The sequence below is a fragment of the Schistocerca nitens genome, chromosome 3 (assembly GCF_023898315.1).
Source record: "Schistocerca nitens isolate TAMUIC-IGC-003100 chromosome 3, iqSchNite1.1, whole genome shotgun sequence".
Classification (NCBI taxonomy): domain Eukaryota; kingdom Metazoa; phylum Arthropoda; class Insecta; order Orthoptera; family Acrididae; genus Schistocerca; species Schistocerca nitens.
Window position 1 is genome coordinate 330,367,821 of NC_064616.1, and position 20,567 is coordinate 330,388,387.

General features: G+C 40.1%; 1 protein-coding gene across 1 annotated transcript in view; it reads left to right on the forward strand.

Annotated features, from left to right (window-relative positions):
• The first annotated feature begins 2,851 nt into the window (after nucleotides 1-2,851).
• Nucleotides 2,852-20,567, forward strand: part of LOC126249214 (uncharacterized) — a 255,126-nt gene continuing 237,410 nt past the window's right edge. The window contains exon 1 of the mRNA XM_049950868.1: nucleotides 2,852-2,997. Coding sequence (XP_049806825.1) covers nucleotides 2,855-2,997 — 143 coding nt within the window. The 5' untranslated portion in view covers nucleotides 2,852-2,854. The remainder of the gene's footprint in view (nucleotides 2,998-20,567) is intronic.

Here is a 20,567-nt window from a genome sequence, read left to right on the forward strand (position 1 = left end):
CTTTTGATGCATAACACTGAAAATACAATTTTCCGTCGTCAATTTTGACCTCCATATTTTTCCAAAAACTAGGAAATGTCTAGCAGAACACTGAAACACGTGTTGCCGGCCGCGGTGGTCTCGCGGTTCTAGGCACTTAGTCCGGAACCGCGAGACTGCTACGGTCCCAGGTTCGAATCCTGCCTCGGGCATGGATGTGTGTGATGTCCTTAGGTTAGTTAGGTTTAAGTAGTTCTAAGTTCTAGGGGACTGATGACCGCAGCTGTTAAGTCCCATAGTGCTCAGAGCCATTTGAACCATTTGAACTGAAACACATGTCTCTTTTTTATTTTTAATATACACTCCTGGAAATTGAAATAAGAACACCGTGAATTCATTGTCCCAGGAAGGGGAAACTTTATTGACACATTCCTGGGGTCAGATACATCACATGAGCACACTGACAGAACCACAGGCACATAGACACAGGCAACAGAGCATGCACAATGTCGGCACTAGTACAGTGTATATCCACCTTTCGCAGCAATGCAGGCTGCTATTCTCCCATGGAGACGATCGTAGAGATGCTGGATGTAGTCCTGTGGAACGGCTTGCCATGCCATTTCCACCTGGCGCCTCAGTTGGACCAGCGTTCGTGCTGGACGTGCAGACCGCGTGAGACGACGCTTCATCCAGTCCCAAACATGCTCAATGGGGGACAGATCCGGAGATCTTGCTGGCCAGGGTAGTTGACTTACACCTTCTAGAGCACGTTGGGTGGCACGGGATACATGCGGACGTGCATTGTCCTGTTGGAACAGCAAGTTCCCTTGCCGGTCTAGGAATGGTAGAACGATGGGTTCGATGACGGTTTGGATGTACCGTGCACTATTCAGTGTCCCCTCGACGATCACCAGTGGTGTACGGCCAGTGTAGGAGATCGCTCCCCACACCATGATGCCGGGTGTTGGCCCTGTGTGCCTCGGTCGTATGCAGTCCTGATTGTGGCGCTCACCTGCACGGCGCCAAACACGCATACGACCATCATTGGCACCAAGGCAGAAGCGACTCTCATCGCTGAAGACGACACGTCTCCATTCGTCCCTCCATTCACGCCTGTCGCGACACCACTGGGGGCGGGCTGCACGATGTTGGGGCGTGAGCGGAAGACGGCCTAACGGTGTGCGGGACCGTAGCCCAGCTTCATGGAGACGGTTGCGAATGGTCCTCGCCGATACCCCAGGAGCAACAGTGTCCCTAATTTGCTGGGAAGTGGCGGTGCGGTCCCCTACGGCACTGCGTAGGATCCTACGGTCTTGGCGTGCATCCGTGCGTCGCTGCGGTCCGGTCCCAGGTCGACGGGCACGTGCACCTTCCGCCGTCCACTGGCAACAACATCGATGTACTGTGGAGACCTCACGCCCCACGTGTTGAGCAATTCAGCGGTACGTCACCCGGCCTCCCGCATGCCCACTATACGCCCTCGCTCAAAGTCCGTCAACTGCACATACGGTTCACGTCCACGCTGTCGCGGCATGCTACCAGTGTTAAAGACTGCGATGAAGCTCCGTATGCCATGGCAAACTGGCTGACACCGACGGCGGCGGTGCACAAATGCTGCGCAGCTAGCGCCATTCGACGGCCAACACCGCGGTTCCTGGTGTGTCCGCTGTGCCGTGCGTGTGATCATTGCTTGTACAGCCCTCTCGCAGTGTCCGGAGCAAGTATGGTGGGTCTGACACACCGGTGTCAATGTGTTCTTTTTTCCATTTCCAGGAGTGTAGAACATCCTTGGAAGACTTGGTCAAAATTGGTGGCCCACATGTCAGACCCTATCCTTGTGAATGAAAGTAGTATGCTAGCAATCCCCTGGCGCCAGATCGAATATATTTCGTTACCTTGATTAGGTCTTTGTAGTAAACAGCCTGCAATGGATTTATTTATTTCATTGTTCATTGAAAATTTGTGTGTGTGTGTGTGTGTTAGTATAATCTAACTTCTGCACCATTTCAGTGCAGTAATGTGTTCATTGTAAATATTACAATAGTTGTATTACCTTATAAAGAAATAAAAAACTTTTTTATTTTAAATTCAGTGCATTAGTATTTGTAAAATGACTCTTAGTGTTCATTAAAAAATGACGATCATTCCATTTGGGACCTGTGGAATGGTACATTAGCTTATTTGTTTTAGTTGTAAATATTTGTCATGTATTGTTGTTTTTCTGACATGTTCCACTACGGATCAATTGGAATGAAAGTAAATCTAATCTAAAAAAAAAAAAAATTGGTGTTTCCCAGTTTGCTGTAGGGTCAACGTCTTGTAATTTCTCTATTAAAGAATTAAACAGCTGCCTTCTTTTCTCTATCGCCGTATTCCCTGCTCTTAATTTCCACGAACATGTATGACTCCTACACTTTTCGATAAATTCGGCAATGACCTCTCAAGAACACTGACATGAATCTTCCACTTTAAACTTCACTATACACACACGGACGAAAAACACTGCACTGAACAAACAGCTGACTCAAACACGTTCTGCGTGCCAGATTTGCGACTACCTACTGTCCATACGCTCCTAATTGTCTGCGCAGATCTGTGTGATCTGAACCCATAGATTCGTGCAATTTCGCTCAAAACTGCCACTCCAACTCCCAAGTTTGTTCGCATCACATACCTGCGCAAATCGTCTGTCCACGCGCAAAGAACTGTCTCTGAGTCTGCGGGTGTGGGCAGCGCAGACATTTATTCAGACAGATCGTTACGTGTAGCGGACCATTGTTTTTACATCTTGACACCGTATCGACCAGGTAGAGACGACTAGTGTCGACTATCACGACTTCTTTGCCGTGCGAAGTTTGAATTTGAAACGGTAATGGCGCGTAGTGTGATTTCAGGAAAAAGTGATGTAGTAATGGAAGGTGATGAAAGCGAGGATGAAATTTTTGTAGGGCGGCTGCAGAAGAAGGAGCTTTTGAAACTCCGTGTTGCAGGGAATAAAATACCTACAGCGTGCAGGTATGACTGTCTGCTGTTGCTAATATTGCCTTTCGTGCTGCTGAGTCTGTCACTCCAGTGCCAGGTGAAATAATTTTATACTCAGTATATATGTATTTAGGCCCGTCACTAGCGAATACGTATGACTGAAAATAGTGTATGCGTTTTCTGTTTTCATTTCCTTGTAATATGTCATCGGATATTTGCTTTCCAAATTTTTCGTATAATATGTGTATAGAAATTAGTGTTTATTGACGATAGATTTAGAGACATCTTGCGTAGTTAAAGAGCAAACTAACCCAATATTTACATTGGACATTGTTGTTACTTCAGCGAAAAGTAAAGAATTTGTGCAGTTTCAGTCACATACATAAGGCAAATGGAGAAAGACCGTGTAAGTCGTGTCGGCCTTAGTATGTGATTTGCTCCGTTTCCATCTTCATCCATTTGCCAACAAAAACATTAAATCTCAGCGTTAATCCAGTCTGCTAGCTGCGATGTGATGTGTAAAATCACGGGACCTCATTTGTGCGCGAGCTGTCGTTATTGACTTCACCATTAATTGTATCAAAAACAGCATTAATCAACAGTGGAGCAACAGCCACCGCCACCACATGTGGTGTACACACACACACACACACACACACACACACACACACAGTGAATGTATCCTGTTGTGACATTGAAATGGCTTTTGGGGAAATAATAAAACGGAAGAAATGGAGTGACAGTACCTGATTTCCGCTAATCAAAAGTGATCATAGCAAATATGTGTGGAATGTATGCAGGGGTTTATTTACATTAGTTTCATATTCACCACATACCTCTAATGTAGTGGGAAAAGACTCGAAAATATTCATACTATAGGCTGAGAAATTGTGGACAGTTGCAGATCCAGAAATGCATTTAGCGAGGCACACAAATGTATGCAGGAAAATACTGCAGTCTGTAGTAGTTATGAGTAGGTTAATAAAATATAAAATTTTGGTTCAGCTTAAGAAATCAAGGGGGCGGTATTTGGGAAAAAAATCCTCATTATTGTAGACATACATTAACTGTGTATTAAGGTGACCCATCTGTTGCAATGGGTAGGAAATTCACATTGTAATAGTAATTGGATCCGATTGTGAGATTTAGTATTACATTCATCTTATGGGTTGGAGCAAACTTTATTGTAGACGTACATTAACTGTGTATTAAGGTGACCCATCTGTTGCAGTGGGTAGGAAATTCACATTGTAATAGTAGTTGGATCCGATTGTGAGATTTAGTATTACATTCACCTTAAGGGCTGGAGCAAACTTCTAGTTGCGTCATGGCACTATCCACAAGGATCATCCAATTTGTTAACTGAGAACCCTGAAAAACTGCTAGAAAAGCGTAGCTTCTACACTTGTTTCCTGATTTTTGTGTTAGATTATATAGGCAGGCAGATATTCATACCACTTCCATTTCACTTATAGTACATTATCTTTTCATCATCAGCCAGGGCTGATGTGTGCATATTCCTAATTACTCTGACATATCTGAAACAGGCAGACAGCATCTAAAACAAGAAACACTCATACGTAAAACCAAATATTCCCATTTTCTGCACTTACAGAGGAGCCCAGTGTATATTCACTGGTTTACAATTGACAGTTGAGAAGAAAGGGCTGAAAAACTATACCAATGTAACAACAAGATACAAAGATCTGGCAATTTGCCCAAATTTTCTGGTCTTTCATTCTCGTACTTGGTGAAATTTTCTTAGCATTTATGATAATGAGCCTTCCTATGGTAAACCATATATTTGGTCATCAATAATTGCTGTGAACAAGACATTAAAGTGAAACCTTCCTTCATCTTTCAAAACAGTTTGTTACTTTGCAAATAATGTTATAACATGTTTAAATACATGCCTACTGCTATAAATATATGAATTGTAAAACTGTCAAGCAGCAGGGGTGGCACCTATGCTTGGCATTACACATCGTCCTTATACAGCATAGAGAAGTGAGAGGCAGGGGTGTAGAGATACACACTGCTGCCACTTGCTCACTCATCAAAACTCACTTGAAAGTGGCTTCACAGCTGAGTGTGTTGTTGAGGAGAATCTAAAATGAAATTATTGTAATTCAACAAATGACAGCCAGTTTGACAGGTTGTTGTCATTCAGAAAATTTTAGGTGTCGGCCCCATTGTAACTTTTAATCAGTCTTTATTATTATTAGCAGCAAATGTTCCCATTGGAGAAAAATAAACAGGCAACTGCCATTCTTTCTCAAGGTTCTTCTTATTTTTCCAATATTTCTTCATGTTCTCTCCAAAGACCTTTCTTTTTCAATCCACTTTGGTTCTATCTCTGGAGTAAGCTTCCACTTATCAGTTTTGCTTCTGAATGTATCTATGCCTGATGTGTTTGTTACATCAATTTTTACTTTTGCCAAATCCTTCTTAACTTCAGTTATCCAGGGTATTGATGCTGTAAGTGATGTCACATAGTCCAGTTGACGTTTAGTTAGTATGTTTCCAGATAATCTGTCAAGGTGTTCATAGAATTTCATTCATCAATTTTGATGTTCGACACTTTTTTCTGTTGTCTCAGTGATTTGCAATCTGTATCCATCTTGTGTGTATCATGGCTCCAGAATTTTTCTAATCTTTCTCTCTACTTTCTTAATTTCTTGTAAATCTAATTTTCCATTAAATGAATGTGTTTCACTTTCATATGTGACTGTTGGTTTGGTTACTCTGTTGTAGTGTCTGATTTTAGTGCCTATTGACAGGCATTTTTTGTTATACAAATTTGGAACAAATCTGGGCACTTTGATTTTCTGCAGTCTGTTTTTTGTGCTATTTTTTCAACTTATGTTGGTTCAGTAGTTTCATTGAGGTACCTAGTGTTTGATAATTGATTTCACCATAATTTGTTTTAAGTTTCAGAATATCCAACTTGGAACACATGAATTCAGTCTTCTCAGAGGAGCTTTGCAGTCCAGTCTCCTCTGTGCAATTTGTTTTACTTCTTTTTGTTCACTGTTGATTAGAATTGCTAAGTCATCTGCAAACGCTAAATATGAAACATTCAATTATCCGTGACCTCTTCTTTGTTCAGTTGCCTTCCAAAAGTTTTGTTTTCTTAGTTCTATTTCCAATTCTTTCATTACTTTGTCTAAAGCTGTTGAATAATGGTGGTGGTGTCCCATCTCCTTGTCTTACTCCTGTTTTAACTGAGGTTGGTTCCAAAATTCCATCTATGAATTTAAATTTTGATTTGGTTTTTGTCAGTGTTTGTTTGATCATTGTTTATAATAATAGTTTAATTTCTTTGGTGGTTGTAGACTCTTTCATTGTAATATTAGAAAACTGGATTGGAAATAAAGACCTGGATCATATTCAATAGTGTTTGCGAAACACATGTAAAAGTGTGTTTTCTTGTGTAGTTGTTACAGTGTTCTATTGAGAACTCAGTCACCTCAATTAAAATTATATGAAGAATCACATAAAACTTGTGGGCTTAACATGGCTTCTATAATACACAGTTTACGCTTTTGATATGTAATAAATGTATTAATAGGTCAATCTTTCGTCTGTGAGATGTATTAATAGGTCAACCTTTCGTCAATGAGATCACTTATGCAGTTCGGTATGTAAATTTAATTACTTAAAAATTCCTTTGTGGCATTATAAACTAGCACATTTTGTGACTTACATTGAGAGGTTACACTTACAGAAAATAGTGTGAGATACCTCTGGTGAAACCGGTTATTTTTATTTTGTTGTTTCATACAGCAGTGTTATAATGAACTGTTTTATAGGTACTTTTAGTCAGCAAAGACAACTGTTTACACAGCTGAAGAACTTCCAGGATCTAAACACCTAAGATTCCTTGTACAATGAAGGACTGGGGCTTAGACATCATGAGAATTGCCTGCTTAGCAATTACAACTGGTCATACAGGACAGGTTGGATATGATGATCATTCCACAGAGCCATAGTAAGGAGATCATTCAGGTTGTGGACTGTGTCAGAGCAACAAAGATACATAACATTTGCAGAACAACTGATTTGCCACTTTACCTTCCACACATCCTAAAAGAGATGCACTTTATTATTAATAAAAGGTTACTAAAAATGTTTAAATGCATACGTATGAAAGTGCGAAAGATAATCCCTAGGATATTACTTTTGAGTGGTTAGTGTGTGCTGCTGTTCATGCTGAAAAAATATCATAGCTACAGATGTCAAGGATATACAGGGTGTCCCAGCTATCTTGTCCACCCAAAATATCTCTGGAACAATAACAGCTATTGGAAAACGACTTTCACCGGTATCAATGTAGGACTGGGGCCAATGAATGTACATATTTGGAAACATTCTAAAACGAAAGCATATGTGTTTTTTAACACAAACTTATGTTTTTTAAATGGACCTCCCATATTTTTTCTTCAGCAAACCATAGCATGACAAAGCACACACACAATGGCGTTGATTACATTGCAATATTCCCATTACATCCCGAGATATTAAGACGCGAAGTTGACGCTTGAAACACCCGACATGCGCTGCTAGCGCACGTCCTGAGGCTCAGGCGTGAACCCCATGCTGCCCGTAATCGCAGCAGACCGTATTATTCGTTTCGGACCTCTTGATAAGTTTGGAGGTGTGATTACACATGTCAATCACATCGCGATTACGGGCAGCATGGGGTTCACGCCTGAGCCTCAGGACGTGCGCTAGCAGCGCATGTCGGGTGTTTCAAGCGTCAACTTCGCGTCTCAATATCTCGGGATGTAATGGGAATATTGCGATGCAATCAACGCCATTGCGTATGTGGTTTGTCATGCTATGGATTGCTGAAGAAAAAATATAGGAGGTCCATTAAAAAAAAAACATAAGTTTGTGTTAAAAAAACACACATGCTTTCGTTTTAGAATGTTTCCAAATATGTACATTCATGGGCCCCAGCCCTACATTGATACCGGTGAAAGTCGTTTTCCAATAGCTGTTATTGTTCCAGAGATATTTTGGGTGGACAAGATAGCTGGGACACCCTGTATACTTAATGGGTTAAACATTTTGCATAAAAGCAGATGAAATGTAGTAAAAAATGAAATGAAAATGAATGACCCAGTGCAGGAAACTTATTTCTTCTAAGTATCTTTCGTATCTATCAGCAGTACTGATGCATTGCCTCAAGAAGGTGATTACTGGCTAGCAACTGTTTCCCATAATTTATAGTTTGATAATGTGAATTTTCCTTTTTATGCACATTACATGATAGAGATGTATGAAGGTTGGCATATGTACTTTGTAACAAGTTTTTTGGAATGTTGTTAAAGTAGCTCAGTGCAAGGTGGCCACGTAAAAGATAACCATTTTACCCAGATGTGAGATTCAGTAATCTTTGTTGGGAAAAGCTTTGAGTTCATAATGTTCTGACTGCCAAAATGTGTCTTAACAGTATTGAACACCATAACAAAATAGATAAAATTCATCCTAGACTTTCATTTGGAACTTGCTATTATCCTCATCCATTTTGCATACAGACACACCTTGTGTTTGTTGATATACTGTCATCTGAAGAACTGATTCAGGGGACATATTAGGAAGGAACTAACACCAAAGCTGTCTGATTCAGGAATTCTGGCATAAATTGGTTTATTTTATGGACATCCCACAGGATATGCGTGTGCATGAATGATTAGTGTGTGACACAAGCTTTGCTTATGGGCTAAGGTGGATGGCACCAAGAACTATGATCTACTGACTGGTAAAGACAAGCTAAATATAACAGTAAAAAAACACAACACAATCCCAAAACACACAAAATGATGAACAAAAAAAAAAATTACAAAATCTACAGGAATTGGACACTTCCATTGACCTATATAGGTAAACCAAAACGTTTTCGTAAATGCATATGGACATAAAGATGAAATGAAATTCTGATAATACTAGAGTTTTTAAGTGGATTCAACAAACCTGTGTTGCAGAAATATAACAGCACCCTCCCCACAAATATAATGCAGGAGATAATGGAACTTAAGTTATAGAGAACTACTTTCAGTGGGATTGCAGAAATGTCAGATTCCACCCGTCTGCTTTGACCCATGATGTCATCAATATAGCGGAAATTGCTATTCTAGGCATCTCCAATACACACATTAACAAACACGAAAATACGTATAAATAAGACAGTAACATCTTCCTCCAAAAATACAATTGAACTAACGGGACAACTGTGGGAGATTGGGGGTTTTAGGTTGGGGACAAGCTAAATATAACTGTGGGAGATTGGGGGTTTTAGGTTGGGGACAAGCTAAATATAACAGTAAAAAAACACAAACAATCCCAAAACACACAAAATGATGAACAAAAAAAAAATTACAAAATCTACAGGAATTGGACACTTCCCTTGACCTATATAGGTAAACCAAAACGTTTTCGTAAATAAAAATGAATATAGGCACGAAATACGTTTAGATGATAGATTAACTCCCAACAAAATTTCTCATCAACATCGTTTGGTTGCAGGTGACCAGTGGTCCTGAAAAATCATGCACAGCAAGTGTAAAGGTATTAACAAAAAGAAACAAACTATTTTTTGAACTAAATATTCACATAATTTAGAAAAAAATGTTTCACATTACAGATTAAATAAAATGGAAACCCACTGATGATGGCATAGTGGTGCAGAAACAAGTTCGAGTACTTGAAAAAATGGTGTTGTGCATAACTGGCAGACCTCACATCCTACAATTACTGTTCATGTCTATGGTGTAGAATAATAACTGCTATTACTCACAACTGGCAGCAATTATTATTCTACAATCTGTATTACAGTATGTAAGGTTGCTGCTGCTGCTACTGCTAGTGTTGTAGTTATCATCTTCAGTTTGAAGACTGGTTTGATGCAAAAAGCAATGGTTTATTTAATACAATACAATGACTGGCTTCCAGGAAGGCAACTTCTGCAGCCACCTCAATCACACACATGAGAAAATCTCTAAACTGCTAGCATGGTGCAGTTGCCCGTGCAGCATAGCCCTTGCCACTGGGTACAAACCTCAATTTCTTTTGGCAGAAAATGTTTCCATTCTTGGATGTTTATGCAAAATTATACACTTCAGGTATATATTTGGTCAGATATTTGTACCTCCCAACTGATTATTATGATTGCCTGTGTTCACTGCTTTTGCACAAATGCTGGAGATATTTGGTCAGTGTTGGGGAAAGGTCCCTATTGTAGGAAGTAAATGAGAGAAAGGGACTTCAAACTGTTGATTCATTGTCAGAAATGGGTATGGGCAACACTTCTTAAGGTGTTGCAGCTATGATAAGAATATATATGTATTAAAGCAGGACCATCATATGGGATCATTATGGCCAAGAAAATGAAAAAGATTGGGGACTGTTCTATTATTCTTCAAGTTCACAGTATTTTAAGTTACAACATTAATACTGTAACAAACTTTGATTTTATAAACAAGGTGTGGGTAAAAAAAAAGGTGAAATTAGACTGGAGTTAGAAGTGGTGAAATCAGTACCATGCATAAAATACTTCTTAGTAAAATGATGTTTAAGAGCTGAAGTTGCGTGTGCTACAAATGTTGTCAGCAATATCTTGTTTGGAGAAACATATTATCATAATTGCAATGCAAATACCTACATAATTATTGTAGTATTGCCACCTTTTTACGCTTGTTGACCATTTTGTTCTAAGGAAATGATTGAAACCTTACAACTGCAAGATAACATAGCTCTGCTAGAGGAGACTGCTGTGTTTTAATAGTGTGTTCTGTACATGCTATGACTGTCATATTGTGCTCAATATAGTTACGCTTCCATGAGTAATGTATATTGTCTGCACTTGTAAATTTCCACTATTTTCTAATTTGTTACACAAATTTATTAGTGACAAAACAAAATTTCAAAATTCAACATTCTAAGTAGTTTCAAAGAATCAGTAAATTTTATCCTAGGTTCTCTTGCTATAACAAAAACTAACTTGTTGGTGTCAACTTCAATTCTTAAAGGGAATATCTAATCCTTGTACCGTTACAGATCCAGAAATTAAGAGAGAATCAGGAACCATAGTGTGAAGATAAATGTTTATATTCAGTAAAATGTTCACCTGCCGCATTGCATCTCAATTGTTTTCAGGCGTGGGTGAGTTAGTTACTATTAGCAAACACTTGGAAATTGTTGTGGCTGCTGTTATGTGATTGAAAGGTGCTGTGAATGGATGTGTTGGACTGCTAGGACACATACTACAGATGTCAAAGATACCTCAGGTACTATCATCTCCCACAGATACTACCTATTCTGCAAGTAGTACATGACCTATCACCACTTGTCAACTTGACTCTTGAGTGGCATGTCGATGGTAGGTCTAGAGGGCCTGTAAAGTGAAGACAGAGGCCAGGGAGAACTCAGGATACTACACCCACCCCCAAAACAAGACAAATTTGAGGTGCTGTCTCCCACTGAAACTTGAACTGAGCCAGTGACACACATCTCACCTATTGGAAGTTGCTGGGTGTTATCAGGCACTTAAGATTAGGGGTCTGTTAATCACCTGCAATTTGAATATACAGTGTATAATGGTACCCACTAGTGAGATGGTACCAAGGAGTATGAAGGCTCACCTCGTGCACTTATTGTGTGTGCCTGAGGGACTCATTTAACATATCGAACGGGTTGTGTTGGCAGACACTGAGGGAGCAAGGTGCAGCCAGTTGCAGGTTGTGGCACACATTGGAGGGAACAATGCCTGCTGTCTGGGATCAGAGTTCATACTTAGATCATTCCAGTGACTGGCAGAGAAGGTTGAACAGATCCACCTCACTCACAGAATATGAATGAAACTCAGGCTTATTGTGGCACCTGGTTCTGAGTTGTGTAGAGGGTTAGAACTGGAGACTCCTAAGGTTCTTTGGCAGACTGGACTGTGATGGCGTAAATATAAGCCATATTAATGAGAATTGTAAAGTCCCCATAAATGGCTCAGAGTTGCACTGCTGCACATCAGTGGCAGCTACCTAGGTAGCTTAAAGTGTCTACTGAGATGTAAAATAAAAATGCCTGTGATATTGCCCGAGCAAGATCAAGCATTAAGGATGGGCATAAATGTATAATTGAATACATGCACAGGAAATCAGGCTAACCCTCAAATGTAAAAGCTTAGAGATAAGTGTTGCCATATGTTGCTGGGTACGGAAACTATGAAATTAAAATTATGATATTGACATTGGTTTCACCCCTAAGTGATATTTAGGGGTGAGGCCAATGTCAGTTTTTATAGATGGCAACACATACCTCTAAGCTTCATTTGAGGGTTAGCCCATTTTTCCCTCACGTCTTCAATTGGGTCCTTCTGTTGAATTCCAGACTTGCCTCTAGATGTAACAGGAAGCTTGACTGTTATCTCTGCTCACTAGTACATATGTTCCCTGCTCATAGTCAACTTTGGGGAGACTTCACTCATCCGACAATAAATTTGGATAATTACTGTTTTGTAAATGGTAGGTGTGACAAAACAATATTAAATGTTTTCTGTCAAAACTACTTATGACATAGTTCGGAAGCTCACTCATGATGGTAATATACTGGGTGTAATGGATATAGTCCTGCCCACTTTGAGGATGTTGACATTGGAACTAGTATCAGTGACATATCGGTGACAATGACCGTGGGACACTTGTAGCAAAGTATATGTTAGTTAAACTAGACACAGAGATAGTTGTATCATATCTCAAAAAGGAACTCCAAATATTTCACTCTAGGCAAAAGCATGTAGGGGAACTGAAGAGGAACAGGAAATTCAGAAGAGTTGTTGACAAAGCATTAGATAGGTATGTACCTATTCATGAGACGGATCCTCCATGATATACACTCCCTGTAAAGAAATTTATGAAGAAACAGTAACTACTTCTCAATAGGTGTAAAAAGAAAAAACGTAGGACTGTAGACAGATGGTAAATGAAACACTTCTGGCTTTCAAAAGAGCAGTGTGTAAAGCTTGTAATGACTACCATAGCTGTATCTTATTGAATGTTCACTCACAAAATACAAAGTTAGTAATGTGTGAAGGCTGTTGTGGCAGCCAAATTAGTGTCAAGACACTTATGGATGGGATAGGAGTTGAAGTGGAGGGTAGCAAAGCAAAAATATAAATGCTGAACTCGGTATTCAAATGCTCCTTTACAAAGGAAAATCCAGTACTACTCTAATTTAATTCTCACACCACTGCAAAAATGAGAAGCATCTTTTTAGAACTGAGCAGACTTTCTTGGGCCTGACAAAATCTGTTAAAATGTATACAGATATTGCAGCTGAGTTAACCCCTCTTTTAACTGTGCCTAGTGATTGTAAGAAAGTGCTGGTCACACCCGTCTACAAGAAATGAAGCAGAAGTGATCCTCTAAACTCCAATCAAATATCTCTGACATTCATCTCTTCTGGAATCTGAGAACATATTCCAAATGGAAATATAATGAGCTATCTCAAAAATAATGACCACGTCCATGCAAAACTAGGTGTTGATTCTGAAAATTTGTCATGTGAAATCCAACCAGCACTTTTTTCATGTTACATGCTAAAAGCCATTAATGAAGGCAGTCAGGTAGATGCAGTATTTCTTGACATTCAAAAAGCATTTGACTCTCTACCACGAAAATGCTTATTAACAAAAGAAGAGACAAAATCATTTATCAAATGAGATTTGTGAGTTTATTGAGTTTCTTCATATGGAGGATGCAGCATAATTCTGTTGGGACCCTTACTGTTCATATTATATTTTAAAGACCTGGAAACAAAATTAATAGTAACTGCAGACTTCTTGCAGATGATGCAGTTATCTTTAATGAAGTTCTACCTAAAAAAATGCTGCACAATACTGTTAGTCAGATCTTGATAAGGTTTCAAAGCTGTGCAAAGATGAGTGACTTGCTTCAGAAGTTCAGAAAATTTTAAATGTGTATTTCACAAAATTTAAAAAAAGGTTGTATGCTGTGACTACAGTGTTAATGGACCACAGACGAATTTTCTTCTCTTCAAAAAATGTTACTAGTGTATCTGCTCTACGTCTACATCCATACTCTGCAAACCATGGTAGAAAATACTTCCCATTGCAACACATATTTAGATTTCTTCCCGTTCTGTTCATATATAATGTATGGAAAGAATGATTGCCTAAATGCCTCTGTTCATGCTGTAGTGGGTCTAATCTTGTCGTTGTGGTCCCTACATAGGGAATTGTAGTATATTTCCAAAGTTGTCAGTTACAATGGGTTCTTGAAACCGCAGTCTCTAGTAGGCAACTTCTGTGGCATCTGCCGCCTCCTAGTTGTGTAAGACTTGCTCATGCAGACGGGACTCTGTCTGGGTTGTCATTTGTCTCCCTAGCAGCTAGAGTGTCCCTATGGAACAACCTAAATTCAAATCTCCTCCTGATGAGACAGGTGTATCGTCAAGTAGTACCTACACCCACCTAACAAAGAGAGCTTGTTTGGTCAGTTTGCCTGAAAAATAGTCTCATGATTAAAATAATGAGGCATTAGTTTGCGCAACACTTTCATTGTTACTCAGAGAGCAGAGGGAACCTTTGAAAAGGTCTCCCCTCTCTGTATTCACAAGGCATTGGAGAATATTGCTGGATCCTTAAAAAGTCTTTAAAAGACTTCGTAATGTTACAGTTATAGTTCAAACTCCCATGTCAAACCATGTATCTAAGCCCTTGGGATGCAAGGCCTTAGGTGACTACCCTGTTGTGACTTAGTTGCACACCACCTATAACTTCTGTAAAGGTGTGGATTTATGCTCCAGTATAATGGCGATGGGCCCTGAGGATTTAAGTGAAGAATAAAAACTGTGTGTGTTACAAGTGCAGTACTGTATGAGGAGTGTCTGTGGCACATTGGAAAGAAAACTTGATTGTTTATTCCAATGTTCAGCACTCCAGAATTACCTGAAAATATTTTTGCAGGTTATATCCGTATTAAGGTTCGACCATTTGTTCGTAACCCACTGTGATGCTTTAGGTGTCAAAGATTCAGTCATACCAGTATGACATGTAACGGCAGAGCTACGTATGGAAATTATATAGGTTTATAATGAGGAAATAGAAATTCTAATGGTGGAAGTTTTGAGATGCATACCCTTTGGTGAAGCTAAAAAAGCTTTTGAAGATATGCAATTTCTGGTGTTTGCTACTTCTTTTGGTTCAACCCTTAAGAAGCTACTTGCCAAATGTGATGTCTCTACGCAAACTGAGACCACAGATTCAAGTACGAGTACATACACTTGTCAGTGTACATGGGGGGAGGGGGGGACTGCACTTCAACCTGAAATCCGTAAAAGAGTGAATGGCCTTTCGGACCATGAGGCACAAATTTTAACACTAAAAGGTTTTTGTACTCAAACAAATGTTATGTGTAATTACAAACTACATAGAAAAGCTAATCCAACAGCAACAGAGTCTTTTAAACCTCGTTAGGAATAAGAGTGGCAGGATGATTATAGTGCTGATAACATAGATTACAAATATAATGCTTTCCTTAACACATTTCTCATGCTCTTTGAAAGTTGCTTTCCATTAGAATGTTCTAAACAGGGTACTAGCAGTAAAGGGTAGCTTGGGTGGCTGACTAGTGAGATAAGGATATCATGCAGAAAAAATTGTGAATTATATCAAAATGTTAGAAATAATCACAATCTATCTACAGTAGCCCATTACAATCAGTACTGCAAGGTGTTCAAAAATGTTATAAGGAAGGAAAAGAGTATGTGATATGCAAATAGAAAAACTAATTCACAGGATAAAATTAAAACCATATGGTCAGTTGTGAAGGAATTGTCTGGTCAGCAGCGCAAGGCTGAGGATATAATGCCAGTACATAGGAAAAATGTTTATTAGTGAAAAGTCAGATACATACATAGTATCTATTTAACAATCACTTTCTGGACGTAGCTGGTGAATTAAATAAAAACCTAGTTTCTACAGGGAATCATATGACACTCTTGGATCCGGCCGCGGTGGTCTCGCGGTTCTAGGCGCTCAGTCCGGAACCGCGCGACTGCTACGGTCGCAGGTTCGAATCCTGCCTCGGGCATGGGTGTGTGTGATGTCCTTAGGTTAGTTAGGTTTAAGTAGTTCTAAGTTCTAGGGGACTGATGACCACAGATGTTAAGTCCCATAGTGCTCAGAGCCATTTTTTTGACACTCTTGGAAATGCCGTTTCGGGACTGATACCTGAAATGCTCCTCTGTGATACTGACAAGGGGAGAATAAGTCAATAATTAAATCGCCGAAGACTAAGGACTCTTATGGATGTGATGAGGTGTCTAGCACAATAATAAAGTACTGTGCTGCATTGAAGTACTCAGTAGTAAAGCCGCTTTATTAAAGGGGAGAAAGGAATAATTTAAATAATTTTAGGCATGTTTCTATGCCATCAATGTTTGCTAAAATTATTGAAATGGCTGTGTATGTAAGGATGATAGATCATTTCATTTCACGTAATTTACTGTCAGGTGTACAGTTTGGTTTTAGAAGTGGTTTAACAACTGAAACTGCTATGTTCTCTTTGCTGCTTGAGGTACTGGATGGATTAAACAAAAGGTTTCGAATGCTGGGCATCTCTCTTGATTTAACTAAGGTGTCTGATTGTGTTGATCAGAAAATAATGCTCCAGGAGTTGGACCATTATGGAGTATGGGGAGTAGCTCACAATAGGTTCGCCTCTTACTCTTCGGAACAGACAACAAAAGGTCGTTCTCCACAGCAATGAGAAATTGCTATAGTGTGGGGTCTGAGTGGTCACAGTTCCATGTGGGGTTCCCCAAGGATCAGTGCTGGGACACACCTGCTCCTTATTTATAAAAATGATATGCCTTCTAGTGTTACAGATGATTCCAAAATGTTTGTGTGTGCTAATGACGCAAGGTTGGTAGTAAAGGATGTTGTGTGCGATGTCTGCACTGTTTCAAATAGTGCAGTCCAAGACATAAGTTCATGGCTCGTAGAAAATAAATTAACACTAAATCACAATAAGACTCAGGTTTTACAGTCTCTAACACACAACTCAACAAAACCTGGTGTTTTTATTACACTGAGACTGAACAGTTGAAAGTTCTAGGTCAGATAGATAGTAAACTGTTGTGGAAAGTCCATGTTTGGTATCATGTTCAAAGACTTAATGTATCTGAAGTAAGTGATCATTCGACACAAATAGTAGTCTAATTTTCTTAGTTTCATTTGCTTATGACATATGGTATTACATTTTGACATAACCCTTCCCATTCTCAAAGGGGAATGTTTGGTTCAGAAACGGCCAGTTTGGGCAATAAGTGGTGCAAGTTCACTAATGTCTTGTCGACAGCTGTTTGATATATTCTTTACTGTTGTTTCGTGTTAACAATATCAGCTTATTCCTAAGAATTAACAGCTTTCACTCAGTTAATACCAGGCAGAAATCCAGTCTGCAGTTGGATTGCACTTCCTTGACTCTTGTGCAAAAAGGCATGCAGTATTCTGCTGCATCCATTTTCAATGAGCTACCACAAGAATTCAGAAATTTTAGCAGTAATCCACACACTTTCAAACCTAATCTGAAGAGTTTCCTCATGGGTCACTCCTGTTAATCTGTTGAAGTTCCTTGAAAAAGTAAGCTGATTCCTGTGTTAAATTGTTAATTGCTTTTGCATGAACTTGTAGATTGATGTCTTTTTAGGATTTATGAACATTTTATTTTTTCTGTTATTACTTTTCTGTTGCAGTTTCATGTATTGACATGTTCCATGACCATGGATATTTGCTCTTCAGTTTGGTCCTACAGAACTAGACATACAAAATAAATAAATTAATTAATTAAATAAATAAATAAAAAACTTTCAGAAGCCGTCAATGGCGGCTTTGGAAACTCAGCTATGTACTGTGCTACACCCCATTAGCAGCCGACTGAGCTGTCGTCCTTACCCATGCAAGCAAGTACTCCCATAAGTAAGAAAAAAGCCACACAGAAGTCGTTCAAAATCAAAGTAAGTGGCAGCTAAATCTACAAATTGGTGAGCCCTCTTCCTTTTAAGTGGCGATTTTGCTGCTGAGGATATTAGTATCGACATGGAGGAACCAGAGAGCCAAGCACTGTCTATCTCTCTGACCTTGCGGGTAAATCACCTCCACCAAGGGAGGAGGACAAGGACAACCAATACTAACTGGTGTCCCCCACAGGGACTGCTCTATTATAGTAGAACTTAAATGGATACCAATCACATTTGGCAGAATTACAGCTCCTGGCTTAAGAGAGACTGTTCTACTTCTGCTTACAAGAAACTCATTTTGAAATCACCAGTACACCTGTATTACGAGGCTACCAGGCCTACAGGAACAACATTGTTAGTGGAGACAGGACTTAGGGTGGAGTGGCCATTTTCATTGATGGCAGATGCCACTCCGCTCCTGTCCTTTTCAGTGTGACCATACAAGCAGTTGTAGTGGAAATTCTCACATTGGTTAAATTCACAGTGTGTTCTTTATATCTTCCGTGTCCTGAGCCATTGGATGCAGATGCACAGACAGAACTCTTCCAGGCACTCCCCCACCCTAATTGTGGCGGTCTTCAAAATACATATTGTGCTTTGGAGCTCAGCTACCACTTGGTCTATTAGAATTATAAAGTGCCTTGCCCATTCAAAGAATATCTGCCTCTTGAACTCAGGTCAGATGACACACTTTCCCATAGATACAGGGTTACTTCAGCCATTGACCTTCGTTTTTTCTTCCCAGCTGTTACATACTCAGTTCAGTGGGAAGTGACCACAGATTTTCATTCCAGTGACCATTTTCCAGTATTGATTCATCAGCTGATATGGACAGTGGTCAACAGGAGACGCAAAGTTGGGTGGTTTGAAGGACAAATTGGTCACAATACTGTCAGCAGGCCATCTTTGGACAACACATTTGTGTGTAGGAGATGGTGGACCATAGAACCTCTGAGGTCCAGTGAGCTGCTGCAGATTCCATTCCCCAGTCTGACAGCCACCTCAGGTGACAGCCTGTCCCTTGATGGAATGACGGATGTTCAATCTGCAATCAGAGCTAAGTGTGCAACTTTGCGGTGATTCAAATACTATCCAACTACAGAATACCTTTGTGCCTTCAGATCTGTGAGAGCACAAGAGAGGTGAGTGATAAAAGAATGGAAGAGGCCCCCTTGGAAGCAATTCATGACTTCCATCAATCGGTCCACTTCCACCTTGCAAGTTTAGGACTCAATAACGTGCATTCCAGGAAAAGGCAGTACACTTTCCCTTATGGACTTGAGAAATTGGATCTTAGTGCACCGAAAGACAAGGATCAGGTTTTAGCTGAACAGTTTTTTACTGTCATTGAATCATCTAGACGAACTCCTGCATTCCAAGTGTTCCGCAGGACTGTGGAGATGAGCTGGTTTCAATTCTCCTCCTGGAATGAGGTGGTCTACAATCTTCCACTGTACACATGGGAATTAGTCAGTTCTGCTTGTGGCCAGAGGCACTGCTCCAGGACCTGATTAGATTCATTATGTCACGCTCTATTAACTATGCCATGAAGCCAAAGGCAAACTCCTTTCTTGTTGCAATCAGGTCTGGTTTGATAGGCAGTACCGCATGACTTGGAAAGAGGTAGTATTAATTCCATTCTGGAAACCATGCAAGCATTGTACAGAGCCTAACATTTATCGGAATGTAGACCTTATCAGTTATATGTGTAAGACTTTTGAGTGGATGCTCAACCACCCTGGCCCCTCGAATCCCGAGGTCACCTGTGCCACTTCCAGTTAGGTTTTAGGGGGGCTATCATTCTGCTCTCGACAACTTAATTCTATTGGAGATGGTGGTACAGGATTCCTTCTTAAGCTGAAATGATTTGGTTGGTGTGTTTTTTTGACCTCAAAAAAAAAGTACGACACCACTTGGGAGGAACCGATGATCTCAGCAGTTTGATTCCATAGGAACTTACCACCACCACCACCACCACCACCATTTGAAGATACAGCCTCCTTTGCCAACTTTGTGAATGGGGACAGTGTGGATGTCTGTTACTTCTTATCCAATCCTTCCTCAAGCACTGGTGCTGTAAATATTGCATTGTTGATGCCTTGTCTGACTGCTATGTTCAAAAGAATGAGGTCTCCCAAGGCAGTGTACTCAATTCACATTGTTTGCAATTGTTATCAGTAACATCTCTTTTGCAGCCAGGAGCTGAGTTAGATGCATTTTGTGGGTTGATGACTTTGCGATCTTCTACTCTTCCTCGAATCTTACAATAACAATGAGGTAACCACAGCTAACCATCAGGAGGCTATAAGCTTGGGCCAATAAAACTGGTTTCAGCTTAGATTACAGCAGTGCGGTTTACGGGTCAGCCCATATTGTCTACTTAAAGACGTTAGATGCTGTCCATCATGGGGGCATTCAGAGATAGACAGGAGCCTATCTGGACAGTCCAGTTCAGAGTCTGTATCCAGAGGCTGGCTCGGTAGGCCATGAAAGTTGCTGCAGTGCCTCAGTCGTTGGCATTTAGTGCACCAATCCACCTCGACTTTGAGCGGCTCTTCAGGAAT